The sequence below is a fragment of the Lontra canadensis genome, unplaced genomic scaffold (assembly GCF_010015895.1).
Source record: "Lontra canadensis isolate GAN:19392208 unplaced genomic scaffold, GSC_riverotter_1.0 scaffold16, whole genome shotgun sequence".
Lineage (NCBI taxonomy): Eukaryota > Metazoa > Chordata > Mammalia > Carnivora > Mustelidae > Lontra > Lontra canadensis.
The window spans coordinates 632,511-645,971 of NW_022631010.1; the positions used below are offsets into that span (position 1 = coordinate 632,511).

General features: G+C 53.2%; 1 protein-coding gene across 3 annotated transcripts in view; it reads right to left on the reverse strand.

The window, feature by feature from the left end:
- The window catches only part of MMP24 (matrix metallopeptidase 24), a 42,880-nt gene that overhangs the window by 3,128 nt on the left and 26,291 nt on the right, over positions 1 to 13,461 (reverse strand). For all 3 annotated transcript variants that reach the window (XM_032858808.1, XM_032858806.1, XM_032858807.1), the window contains 4 exons: positions 7,494 to 7,655; positions 5,393 to 5,607; positions 3,178 to 3,316; positions 1,465 to 1,731 (listed from right to left, as the gene is read on the reverse strand). In XM_032858808.1, the coding sequence (XP_032714699.1) occupies positions 1,465 to 1,731; positions 3,178 to 3,316; positions 5,393 to 5,607; positions 7,494 to 7,655 (783 nt within the window). The remainder of the gene's footprint in view (positions 1 to 1,464; positions 1,732 to 3,177; positions 3,317 to 5,392; positions 5,608 to 7,493; positions 7,656 to 13,461) is intronic.

Sequence of the window (13,461 nt, forward strand, 5' to 3'; positions counted from 1 at the left end):
AGTAACTATGGCTTGGACAAGTGCCTTCTTAGCTCTGGAGCCTCAGCCCAGCTCCTGCCTAAGGCAGGGTGGGTGGGGAGCAAGACTTCTCCTTTTGTTGACAGCAGACACCACTTTGTCACAGTTATCATGGGTTTTCTTTGGCTTGTCACACATCACAACACAGATGCAGGGTCTCTGGGACCCTGCTGGGGAAGGGCCTGGAAAGAAAGGAGGTGGGTGTGGGGGGGGACGGTGCTGTGCATCCACAACATCCTCAGGGCTCAGCCAGTCTAGAGACAACAAAGCAACTCATTCGGACTCTCCTATTGGCCAGCCCCCCCCACACCCTGGGACTTTCATTGGCCAAAGTCCTTGATGTCACCTGTCTCTGAGGCTCCCAGAAAGTGAGACCACATGTGTAAAGCATCAGGTACACAGGAGAGGCACCAAGTAGCAGCTCTGCCCCTGAGACTTTTGGCTTTCTTACCAGTGACATCTCCTTGGAGAGCCCTTCCCCCAGACCCCCAGCTTTCCCTCCGCATTCCCTTCCCTTAGAGCTTTTGTTGCCACCTTAGCTGTTTTCTGCCTCTAGACTGGGAGCCAGGGATGCAATGCAAGGCTTGTTCCCTGTTCCTTCCACAACTCTCCCACGCAGGCTGACGCTCAGTAATTATTGTGGAGTAACTGAATGACTCCTGCCATTCTACATAACACAAGACACGCCAACAAGAAGTTGATGATGGCAATGATGACAACAGCTAGAACGCACAGGGCAGGGACCATGTACTAGGTGTGTGTCTAAGTGCTCCACTTAATTTATCTTATTTAATTCTTAAGAAATGCCAACGAGGTAGGTACCATTATTATTCCCATTTGATAGATGAGGATGCTGGGAAAACAGATGTTTTGCCCAAACTCCTAGGAAGTGGTGGAGGTGGGATAGGAAGCCAGCCAGGCTCCAGAGTCCCAGATCAGTGGAAATTTATTGAACAAACATCCATGGACTCCCGCTCTGCACTGGGCAACAACCAGTCCCTCTTCTTGAGAAGCTCCTAGTCTGATGGGGAGCTCCCAGCCCAGCCTCCAGGAGGAGCTTTGGAAATGTCTCATAAATATAAAAGGCTTCTCTTTCCATCGGCCTGCCCTCAAGGCTTATTACACAAGCACCTTTGAAAGCACCCATATCCATCATTGCTTTTCAGATCTGAAAACTCGAGGAACCCCTAGAGTACATCTGAGGACCACTATTTGAGAAATGCTATCCGAAGGGGTGAAGTCAGTCTGTGGAAACATAAAATGTGAGTCATCCCTGCGGATAAGAGGTGTGACTTGGTAGCTGGGAAGAGAAAGGGGTAGACATGAGGCCATTGTCTTTGCCATCGGGCACCTTTCTCAAATCTGGGTACCCTGAGAGTATGCCCATGGACTGTTGAGACCCACATAAAATCAGCCCACCCCCTACACCGCCAAGCTCTTACGTACATCCTTCCTTGCTGATGAAGGCCCCCTGCGGAGCCTGTGGGATGCCCTTCCACACAGTGATGGGCTTGGGGTAGCCAGGGTCCGTGGCCCGCCTCTCCTCACTGTAGCGCCAGTACCGTTCACCTTTGAAAAAGTAGGTCTTGCCCACGGGTTCCCAGCGCAGAGCTGTATCGATGCCTTCTCGGGGAAGACAGCTCCCCAGCTCTCCTAGGCTGTGGGGGTACCCAGGCTCCACCGTCACCTCCTTAAACACCCAGTACTTGTCACCTGTAGCCAAGAGAAGCCCAGGATCAGCCTTCCCCAGTCACACAGTACCAGAGGTGGCAGCTAGTGCCACCGGTCTATCTTCCAGGACTAAAGTCATTCACAGAGCCAGAGTGTCAGGGGGAAGCAGCTAAAGTCTGCTTGAGGTCCTCTGTGGGAGACTGAAGCCCCTTGGCCCTGGCAGAGGATGGGAGCCAGAAGCCAGTCACCACAGATCCTGGGCAGCTGACCCACGCTGCCCCGCCTCCATGGCCCACCCCGCTGTTGGCTCAGGTGACCTGCTCCTCTCCTCTGGGGTATCCTCAGCCACTCCTGTGGCTTCACACATATTAGGACTCCCCCACCTTCCACCAGTGACACCCAACTCTGCAGGTTCACAGCGACTCCGATCAGACCTGAGCCCCAGAGCCAGGAACCCTGATCCCAGCTTCTGGGCATTTCCACATCTGCTTCCTGGAGTTCCTCATCGCCTCTACAGGGGCCTCCCTCCCTCATCACCTTTCTGCCTCCCAGTTCCCCAACAAGAAGCCCTAGCATCACCTTTGACCTCTCTTTCCTTCTCCTCTCAATGTTCAGCCTCTTATGAGGCCTTTTGCATCTTTTAGCTGTCCCCACCCTGGCCTCACTAGTCCTCCCTGGTGCGGGGCTTGTCGACTCTGTCTCCTTCCTTCCGGCAACTGACTCAGAAATGGCCTCCCCACCTCTGACCTATTGGATTGCCACCTGCCCCCTGGCTCTCCAGTACTCCGAAACGTCCCGTGAACTTCCAGCATTGCTCTAACAGGTCAAGACCGCATTCTGCCGTAACCAAGGCTCCTCAGGACTCTCCCCCACTATCCTTTCCAGGTCACCGCTCACTGCTGTCCGACGTGGGGATCTGTGGTCAGTCAGTCTAAGCTCTTCCAGTGTACGTGCACATTCCCACACCATGTCTCTGTTACCCTCCCTTACCCTTGGACTGCCTTCCTCACTTCTCACTAACTGTCTCTTACCCTTCTGGGGCTGGGCCCACCTCAGGATAATGGAAGTGAAACCACCTAGCTCTGAGTGGGCAGGCCACACACGCTAGCTCCCCCTGCCCCCTGCCCTGGCTTCTGCAGCCTCTGTGACCTCCTCCCAACCACCTCTTACAGAACTGCTGGGACGGCCTCCCATGGAGCTCCGCATGGTCTTCAGGCGCCTGGACCATCCAGTGTAGCTGAGCCTTGTTATCCCACCAACTTGGGCACACAGACCCTCCACTATCTCTTCGTGACTTAATTCCCCCAGACTGTGCTTCGCCTGCCTGCAAGGATCTGCCCTGTCAGAAGTCAGTGTCTCTGTTAGGGCCAGAGGGGCCCTTGGGGGGCACTTGCTCCTCACCCCACCTCTTCCTGTGTACAGATGGGAAAAGGGGGTCCTGAGAAGGTCAGGGAACTGTCCCAGATCTCTCAGCACAGGCTGTATTACCTTTGAAGAAGACAAATCTTCCGTCGGCCCTTTCGTAGGCTGCATCTATGCGGGCGGGCAGACCCTTCCAGAACTGCTCAATCTGCATCGGGTAGCCCTCTTGCACCCGGTTATTGCGCAGGCGCCAGAACCAGCGATCCTGGAGGTGAGGGATGGGGGAAAGGCATGGCAGGCCTTGCCTCAACCTAGTGGTCTCAACCCTGGGGCTCAAGCCTCAGTAACCCAAAAGCTTCCCCTGGGCCCAGCCCTGCAACCCTCCATGATGTCTGTCCATCTGCTGCTTCTAGCTTCCAGTGTCCTGTGAGGAAGACAAGATGCCTGTGAACTCTCTTCATATAAGCCTCCTGATGGCTCTTGCTGACCAAGACAGACAGCATGGGGCCATGAGACAGCCAGCAGAGGGGCCTGGTGCAGGGATGAGGTGTGGAGGACCTGGAAGGGATGATGCCGGGCCTGGTGTGGCCACATGAGGGCAGCAGAGAGCCACTGACCTTAGCGGCCACTCCCCAGGCTGGCCACTGAGCCTGGGCAGAGTGCCCCCCTCGCCAGCTGGCTTCACCCAGCAGGGTAAGGACCCTGGGAAGCAAACTGTGGGAATCTCTCAAGACCTGGGTGTGAATTCAGGTTCCTCCACTCAGAGCTGCATGACCGTAAGCACAGACTTTAAGCACCTCACCTACAAATGGGGATCAGATGAGAGATTATGGGTAAAGTGCCTAGAACAGCAGGGGGCACATAGTTGGTGTTGAATGAATGGCAGCTCCGTAGGCCAAGAGTCTGATCAAAGTCCTCTTCTTCAACTAGTGTCATGGGCCTGTGCAGCACCAGTGGCCGGTAGGCAGTCTGGGCAAGGCCTATAACCTACCAGGAGCTCAGTTTTCTCATGTGTAAATGGGGATGATAAAACCTAGACTTGCCGAGGAGCCGTTTGGTAGGGAATCAGAGTGCAGAAGGATGAAGGTCATGTGTAAATGATGGCACAAAAACTAGAAAAGGTTTTTTTTAAGGTGTTTTACAAAGTACTTTCACAATGAGTTTTTTAAACCTTAGTTTGACTTTCACAATCTATTGTTAAGTTGGCTCCTTGTGGTATAGTGGTGCGTAGCCTCGCCGGTCAGAATCTATTGTTAAGTAGATTTGAGATATTCCAAGTCTTAAGGCCAAATGACTTTCCTAGAGCTACTCTGTGAGAGGCAGGATTGGCATTGACCCATGTTGCCGGATTCTAGCTTGGTACTCAGAGCTTGCTGGGAGAACTCCCTGAGAAGAGTGGGGCAGCTCCCACAACCACCCAGTGTGATGGAGACGTGCTGGCCAGATCGCTTTCAGCAGAGGGCCTGTTGCCCTGGTGGCCTGGGGTGTGGTCAGCGGCTGTTTTCAACTGCCAGCTTCTCTGGGGATGGCCTCAGCTTTAGAGAGCTCCCCCAAGGTCATACCCCTTCTCATCCAGTGACTGAATGAAGCAGGGGGCCCAATGTGGGATGACTCTGATGGGCCATTCTAGCTCCAGAACTCCCTGTGGGAGTGGCCAACTCTGCAGCAGACCTAGTTGCTGCTTTTCTCCCGCCAGGCTTGCTTCTTTCCCTCCTTCTCAGATTTTGATCCCAGAGGTAATTGAAATCCTGCATTCCAAACACTGTCTCAAAATCTGCAACACACCCGCCAAACAGGCTGGCCCCGGGTTGGCGCATGACTAAAGTGACAGGAACAGGACAAGTGATGAGATGGAGCCTAGGCCAGCTTCCTATCAGGCAGCCCTCGGTACTGGCCCCTCAACTCTGGAGGGATCTAGTGACAGACTCAGCCACCACCGTGCCAGCCGTTACACCAAATTGCTGTCTTCACGACCATGCACCCATTTGATCTTCATATACCCTTCATTAGGGGAATGACTCCCAGCTTTCAGATGGAGAAACTGAGGTCCAGAGAAGGGAGGTGACTTGCTCAAAGTTACTAACCAGAAGCAGGCCTCCAGCACTTTCCCCCAGCATTAACCCCTGGGAAGGTGTAGGATCACCAGTCTACCCGCCTCCCTCTTGGAAACAAGTCACATCACCCAGCAGCACCAGAAAGGGATCCCATGTCCTGGCCACTGGGCCAGCCGCTGTCCAAGCCCAAAGCAGGCCTAACCCCAGAGCATCAGCCTTCTCCTGCTCCACGAGGGGGAACGAGTGGGAAGGGGACCATCTGGGTGTTGCCAGTGGCCTGGCCCTACCTTGAACACAAACATCTCGCCTCGGAAGAGTGCCACCGTGTTGAAGTTGCCATCACAGATGTTGGGTTTGGCACCCGGTGTGGATGGCCGGTCCCCCAGGGGCGGCCGAGGGGGCCTGGGCTGGCGCTCGTGCTTCCTCTCACTCGGTGAGTGGATCCTGCGGACGGGGAGCGTGGGGAGTGGTCTCGTGGGCTCCAGGGGCTCAGCTGGAGGTCCTGGAGAGAGGGACTGCATCTTAGACAGGGCCTCCCAGTGCCCGTACCTCGTCACCACCCAGGCAGCCCTGGGGTCTGTCAACCTCCAGCCTTCTGTTCCTTCTCCCATTTTTTCCTCCTCCCCCAATCTTTAGATGGAAGAGCCATTAAATGGGACTCTTATCTTTCCACCTGCAAATCCGGTATCTTCTCTTCTTCTCTTCTGTTGTAAGAGAGAGCATGTCCTTTCTTAGGCTCAGTGTCCCATACTGTCTTCCTCTGCCCCCTCTACACATGCTGGCCTTACTCTGTCTCCCCTTCCCTCTTTACCCTGCTCCAAGACAGTGTCCGCCCTGTCTGTCAAGATCTACAGTGACCTCCATGTTGCCAAATCCAAGGGTTACTGACTCAAACTTTGATGTGCATCCAGATTATCCAGAGATCTTGATAAAGTGTGGATTATGACTCAAGAGGGTCTGGGGTGGGGCTTGCCCTTCTGCATTTCTTCAGGCTCTCAGATGATGCCAGGAGTAGCAAGATGAGAGAAGCACTTTTCTAGGGGCCTGCACTGACTTGGTTTTCTTTCTACTTCACGGGCTGTTGCTTCTCTACCTCCTTTGCTGGTAGCTTTTCCCCACCCACCCTACTCTAAAGTTTGGAGTTCTCCTGGATCCTCTTCTTTCTGTTTTTGTCCCCAGGTCAGTTTTCTTACTCGGGCAGTGTATTAGGATCACTGGGAGAGATTTTAAAATGCTTGATGTTCAGAAGGCAGCCCAGACCAATCAGAACCCAATCTCTGAGAATGTGGGCACTTTTTACTGAAATTCCAAGGTAATTCCAATGAGTCCCCTAGTTAAACATCACCACCCTAAGTGATCTCATCCGGGTTCATGGCTTTAAAGACCCTCTATGTTGGGGCTGTCCAGTAGGATGTTCTATGATGGCAGAACTGGTTTATATGGGTACCGTCCAATACAGTAGCCTCTAGCCATATGTGGCTGTTGAGCACTTGAAATGAGTGACTAGTTGTTAGTGTGACAGAGAAACTGAAATTTTAATTTTATTCAAATTAATATAAATTTAAACTTCAATAGTCACACGTGGCTAGTGGTTATATTGGACACCAGGGATTCCAAATCAATACCCCAGCCCAGATCTCTGAGCAATAGACTGGTAAATCCTATTGCCTCACAATTAGAAAAGCCAGGAATCTTGGTGTTGTCCTTGACTCTCACCCCCATGTTTGATCTATCAGCAAATCTTGTCCATTCTACTTTCAAAATACCTCTAGTCCCTCCCCTCCCTTCCCCTGCCCTGTCTTCCACTGCTTTGCTGGTAGAGATCCTGCCCATCCTCCACGGTTCTGGTTGGGGCCGCCTGTTCTGTGAGAAACTCAGGGCCTCCAGAGGGAGCCTTCCTCCCGTGCTTCATAGCCCTGGGGCACCAGGCGGCCTGTGCTAAGCTCCTGTGCTTTTGCCCCAGTATCTGCTCTTCCCCTCTCAACTGACTTGATAAGAACAAGACCTTCATATACCAGTGTGAACAGAGAACTGGGAGGGAGGCCTTTCCTATCTTACCAAGATATCAGTCTAGCCTCTCATTTTTTTGTTTAAGAATTTCTTGACTAGAGGTGGGGGTCCCCTTGAGAGTGCACCACAGGAGGCAAGATGGAGGTGTATGGAGGGGGAGGAGGTAGAGAAGAGGGAGTGAGTGGAATTCCGCTCACTTTTGGCAGCTCAGACCCTCCCCCACAGTTTCCCAGTGGGTCAGGCAAAGACCTCAGAGGTCTCTCAAGGTCAGACAGCAGCTATGGTGAAGGATGTGAGTGTCCCCCCAACCCCTTGGGCAGGTAGTCACAGTCCATTCCCGAAGAAGGAGCAGTGGCCCCCGTCTCCCCTGCCACACACCGTAGATCTTCTGGATGCCCTGGAGATCATCCTGAGGCAGTTTGAAGTTGTGTGTCTCCATGTACTGGTAGAAGGGCGCCATGATGGCGCTGGGGTCGTTGGAGTGCTCCAGTCCCAGCGCGTGGCCCAGCTCGTGCACAGCCACCAGGAAGAGGTCATTCCCTGTGGAGAGGGGGGTGGGGAGGTGCCCAGGGCACCCACTTAGGTATCAATCAATCCATTGCTTCAGCATACACTGAGCAAAGCTTTGTGTCAAGCCCTGTGCTGGACACCGGGATCTACCAGAGAAATCCTACACAGTCCTGTCTTTTGGAACTCTCCATATAGTGGGGGCTTGGAGAGAGAAACAAATAAGTGATATTCATGTTCCAGGTGCTTGAATAGATGTCTGTAAGGGTCACGTGAGGATTCTGAGAAGAGAGGCGTGATTTACACTTGAAGACGTTCAGGGAAAGCTTCATAAAGGTGAAGTTTAAGTCGACTCTTGAAAGATAAGAAGTTAGTCAGGAGAATGAATTCAGAGGGCAGGGGCGGGGGGGTGGGGAGGTTGGCATTCCTGGCCGAGGGGACGCTGTAAACAAGATCCAGGGACAAGCAGGCTTATTCCACTTGGCTCCGGAACAAAGCACGAGGGGAGGGCAGAGAGAGAGATGAGGTCAGCCAGGCTGGCAAGTGGGGCTGGGATGCCACGCAAAGGAATCTGGATTGGCTTCTTAGCCAGTGGGGGGTTTAGGCGAGAGTGGGGGTGGCAATGGGATGAGTCACTCTGCCTGTGCTGTGGCTGGAGGAGGGAGGAGAGGGGAAGGAGACCAGATGTAGGGCATCAGTGGGGCCGGTTTGAAGCCCGGAGAAGGGTCTGGGTGAGAGATGGAAAGGGCCAAGCCAGGGGAGGGAGTAGCAGCAGCAGCAGCAGGGGGAGGTCTGGGGGCAGCGGGCGGGCAGTCAGCTTCAGGAGGCCTGGGTGCAGGCAGGGCCCTGACTGCCGGCAGCGCGAGGTTGGGCAAGACCTCAATCCTGACAGAACTGAACCATGGCCAAGATCAAGGCAGGGACTCAAACACAAGTGAAAACAACAAGGTCCAGGTGCTGAAAGTGGGACACGGGATCCCGAGCACGAAGCTGGGGCGGCAACATGGCACAGTGGTCATGAGTGTGGGCCCCTGAGCCAGACGGACCCTCATCTCCAGCTCTACCCCCACCAGTGCTGTGAACTTGGCCAGTCGGTCTCCCCTCTGAGCCTCAACATCCTGAGCTGTAAAATGTCATATCTACCTCATAGGGTCTCCTGAGGATTGGATAAGATATGTGTGAAGGGCGTGGTGCTGCGGAGCAGCTGCTATTAACATATCTAAGGTGGCCACTTGGCACCTGCAATATGCCCATTGACCAGAAAGGAAGGACAAGGCCCATGCGGTTCTAGCTACCAGATTTTCTTAAGCCAGCTCCTCTGAGCCTCTGGATCAGGCCTGGGACAGAGCAAGGCCTGATTTGAGGGTGGGGAGGGGTTAAGTAACCCCAGCTTTGGGAAAGGAACACAAGGGACAGTGAGTTGGGCAGGCTGTTGTAGAGTCCTGACCTCTGTCCGTCCCGTTATAAACTCTTGCTTGCCTTGACCTCTGGCATTTGAGCTCTGCCTCTCATTGCCCAGGCCCAAGGCATGTTGTGGCTCAGTCCTGCCGCCTTGAAGTGCAGGGGAGGCTGCCGGGAGCCCATGAGGTGGTCAGGAGTCCTCGTGCCTTCTCTGGCTCCAGTGTCACTGGCAAGGTTGCCCAGCCCTGTGCAAGGCCCCGTGAGAGTCATATGGGGCTGGCGATTATCTCTGGCCTTTCTGGTTAAGGTCTTGGGAAGAGAGGTGTTTTCTGGGGGCAGAGCCAGACGTGTGCATGCCTGCCTCTCTGCTGACATCATCGGCGTCTCCAGCAAAGTGGGGATGGGCAAGATCAGGGCAAGGTTGGCCAAGAGCCTGGGGCTGGCCTTCTGCTGGGGAAGGGCAAGCTGGCAGGAGGAGGCCAGGCCGCCCCCAGTTCCTTCCTTAGGTCCTGGTTGCTCTGGCAGCAGGGAAGGGTGAGCTCATCTCTCAGCTCCATCCCAAACAAAGGCAGCTACTGGAGCCAGCGGAAGGCAGCTCTGCTTCCTGGGGGCTTGTGCTGCCTGGCTCTGCTCCTGGCCTGCTCTGCGACCTGGGACAAGCTGTTCAGGCCTCTTATCCCATGACTAGGCTCTTCCTCGGGGGGCATCCACAGGGATCTCTGCTGGGAACCAGGGAGAGGGGCTCTGAGCACTTGGCAAGACTCTAAACCCTTGTCCTCAGTCTGTGTCTGTTACTCTGATGGCCTCTGTGCCTGGGTCTTTGCAGAGAACAGGAGTAAGCCCTTGAAGGAAAGAGGACCGTGGGCTTACGCTGGAGACCAAAAGGTAGAGAGGAGCTGGGGAGCTGGCATCCCATGGCACAGAACCTGAAGAGACTTTTCAGTGGGGGGTGCTCTGGGGAGATGGAAGGAGAGGGGAGGGGGCAGAAGAACTCCCTGGAACGTGTGAGAGGAAAAAGCAGGATGGAGAAGATCCCAGGACTTAAGGGGCAGGAGGCTTTTAGGGTCTTTGCCCTCCAAGAGGGTGAGAAGCAAGGAAGGAGAGTAGTTAGAAGTGTGGTCCGAGGGAACCGGACCCGGATCCCAGCTCTGCATGTCGCAGCCGTGTGACGGTTTAAATTTCTTCTCTGTAATATGCGGGGAATGGTACCTTCACCCTAAGAATGGGGGTGAAGTCAATGAGGCAAGGCATGTAAAGTGCTCACTCTGCCTCCTGGCACAGAGCTGCAGATACTCTTAACTAGCAGGGTCCCGTGGAGCTGTGTGCAAGGACCAGCATCCCCACAGGCTGGGAGCTCAAGTCCTAGGATCGCCTAGCAAGTACCCAAACGTCTGACTCAACTACCCAAGTATACCTTGTCTCTGCCATTTCCTTTTCTTAGAATTTCCTTATTTGTTAAGTCCCATCTCATTGACCCCCTCCAACCCCCCAAAAGGTTGTAACATTTCCCTTTGCCTCTGTTCTTTTGCCAGTGCTGTCCCCTCTACCCAGAATAGCCTTACTCTGTCCAAGTTCAGCTCGTTGCCACATCTTCCAGGAAGACTTCCTTGATTTCCCCCACTGGCAGTGAGTCCTCCCTCCTTGACTTCCCTAGCAGTTTCTTCGAGTCATCTTTATGGCACTGACCCCTTTCCACCCTCCGTGGCAGCCACTAGCACACACTGTCTTCTGCCCCAGGACTGTGACTTCCTTGAGGGCAGGCTTTGTGCTGGACAGGGCTGGGTGACAGGGATGGGTGACAGCAGCCAGGAGGGAACAGTGCCAAACATTCCAGGTGTGGTCCTTGGACCACCTGCTGCAGAACCACCTGGGGTGATTATGAAAAATTCAGAGTCCTGGGTTCCCACCTGGCTCTGCCACTTAACGGAGTTTTTATAACCACTTGGAACTTTACTCTCCTCATCTGTTAAAGGGAGATTATGATCCCTGTCTGGTCTAACTCCCAGGGCGGGGAAGAGTCACAGAAGTAAGGACTCTACAAAGGGCTGGTCTCAGTGACTCTTCCTGTCTTGTCACCTTCCCCCAGGGCCGGGCCCCCTTCTCATCGAGCTTAGTGAACTCAGACGTTGACTCACTGAAAAGAGATGAGGACAGCAGGTGCCTGGAAGCAGCCCCCGAAACCAGCTGGAAGGTACGGTGGGCCAGATTGCCCTTCCCACAATCTCCAATGACGTGGAGGAATCGGATCGTCCTTCCACCCTTACATCCAGTGGTTCTCCAGGAGAGCCTTTTAAACACAGACGGGGGAGCTTCTGATTCAGGAGTTTGGGGTTAGGACTTAGGTAACATTTTTAAAAAACATAAAATCCCCCAAGTGAATTTTATGGTGATTGGGTCAGGCTGACACACGTGAGGCTGCCGCTCCAGCTCGGCGCCACTAACGGTGGGACAGCCGAGCATCCCGTGCAGGACGACACCCGCCACTTAGGATGCTCTTGCCCAAAAGTGAATTTAGTCAGGCCTGAAGGTCTAATGACCAATATTCAGGATATGGGAGTAAGGGAGATGTGTTAAAAGTGAATCTGAATCCCATTAAGCCAAATAATTGTGCTTGGGACAAGTGACCCGGACTCTTCAATGGGGTTGCGGGTGGGGAGGTGAGGTGATGGCTATGAATGGAAATGGCTTATGAGATGTCAACGGTGTGTGCCATGTGGCTATTGTCTGGGTCCAGCTGTGAGCAAACAGCTGTTAAAGACGTTTTTGAGATAATTCTGGGAAAATGGACCCAAACCAGGAATTGGATTTTAAGAAATCCTTGAAAATTTTGTTGGGTTTGATAATGGTTTTGTGGTTGGGTTAAAAAATAACTCGTTAGAGGTATGTCCTAAAGTATTTACAGGTGACATGATATTGTGCCAAGGATTTTCTTTAAAATACGTCGGTCAGGAAATAAAAGTGGCAGAGGGAGAGTAGGTGAGATGGTGCAGACATCACATGGGGAATGGGTGAAACAAGGTGGTGGGCACCTGGGGGTTCATATTATCATTCTCCCTTATTTTGTGAGTTTGAAGTTTTCCATAATGGAAATTTAGAAGAGAGAAGAAAGCCAATAAACACAAAGTTCCTGGGAGGCTCCACGTACCCCCTCGCTGAATTTATGTGGAATTTAAACGAGATAATATACAGGTGCTCCATAAATCTTGGTTCCTCTCATCTCCTTCCAGAAACTGTCCTAGGGCAACCTGCTGTGTTCCAGTTCACCTGTCAGGGGCCTGTTGCTAAGGTCAGGGGCCGCACTGAACAAGTTCGTGCTTGGATTTCCAGAGCACAGGAAAGTCCTGACTCTTGTCCAGAGAAGACATTGGCCATCTGGGACGATCTGTCACAATTGGTGATTGTTCATTGGGATGGGGTGGGACAGGCGAGAGATTCTGGGACTGTGCCCATCCACATGTCCCAGCTCCTTCCTGCATGCACCACCAGAAGTTTGTGGGATTTTGAGATGGGACACAAGGTCTCTAACAGCAAGGAGGGCTGGCAGGCAGTAGAAACCTCAGAGCTGGGAAGGGGAAGGCAGAGTTGGTAGGAGTGTCCTCCCTGTGCCTCCTCTAGCCAACAACCCTTTAAGAATTCATTTGTCTCCATCAGGGCTAGAACTAAAATCTTATCAGCTAACCGTGCCAGGCACATAACAGGGCTCAAAAATGTTAATTTCTTCTCCTCGCACTTTATCAGGTAGCACAGACAGCCAGCCCTTCCTGGACACTGATTCAAGAAGAAGGGGAGAAAAATAGCTGTTTAGAAAGCCAGAAAGCACACCCAGGATGTCAGGAAGGGGGTATCAGGGCCAAGGAAATGGTGCTGGATAGGAAAGAGGACCAACATTTGAAGAGGGTGAGGGACAAAGAAGTTTAAAACTTTCCTGTCTTTGCCGAGGCTGAGCCTTGGCCGAGTCACCCTTTGACAGATAAGCCAAGAGAGTTGCTGATCCCTGATCCACGCAATGATCTGAAATGTTCTCAAGGAGGCTTTCCCCAGCCCCAGACACCAGACTGAGCCCCTGAGGAACGGGACCTGTAGGAGTCTGCTCTCAGCCTGCAGCATAGCTGAGGGAAAAGAATGCCCCGTGTTTCCCGGACATACCTAAGTTTCAGAAACAGAATGCCCAGGGGAAGGGCCTAGAAATCTGTTTCTAACAAGGATCTCAGGGGATTCTTATGACAAGGCAAGTGAGGGGAAACTCTGGGGACCAAGCCAGTATTTCTCGAGGTGAGGGAACGTCTATATCGGAGGTTCCTGGAGCATTTATCACACCAAGCACAGATCCCCAGGCCTGACCCCAGAATCAAAGAATCAGAGTAGCAAGAGGTTAGGGGCCTGGAACCTGGAATGGGCATTCTTTAGAAAGATTTCTGGACGATTCTGGTGTGCCCTG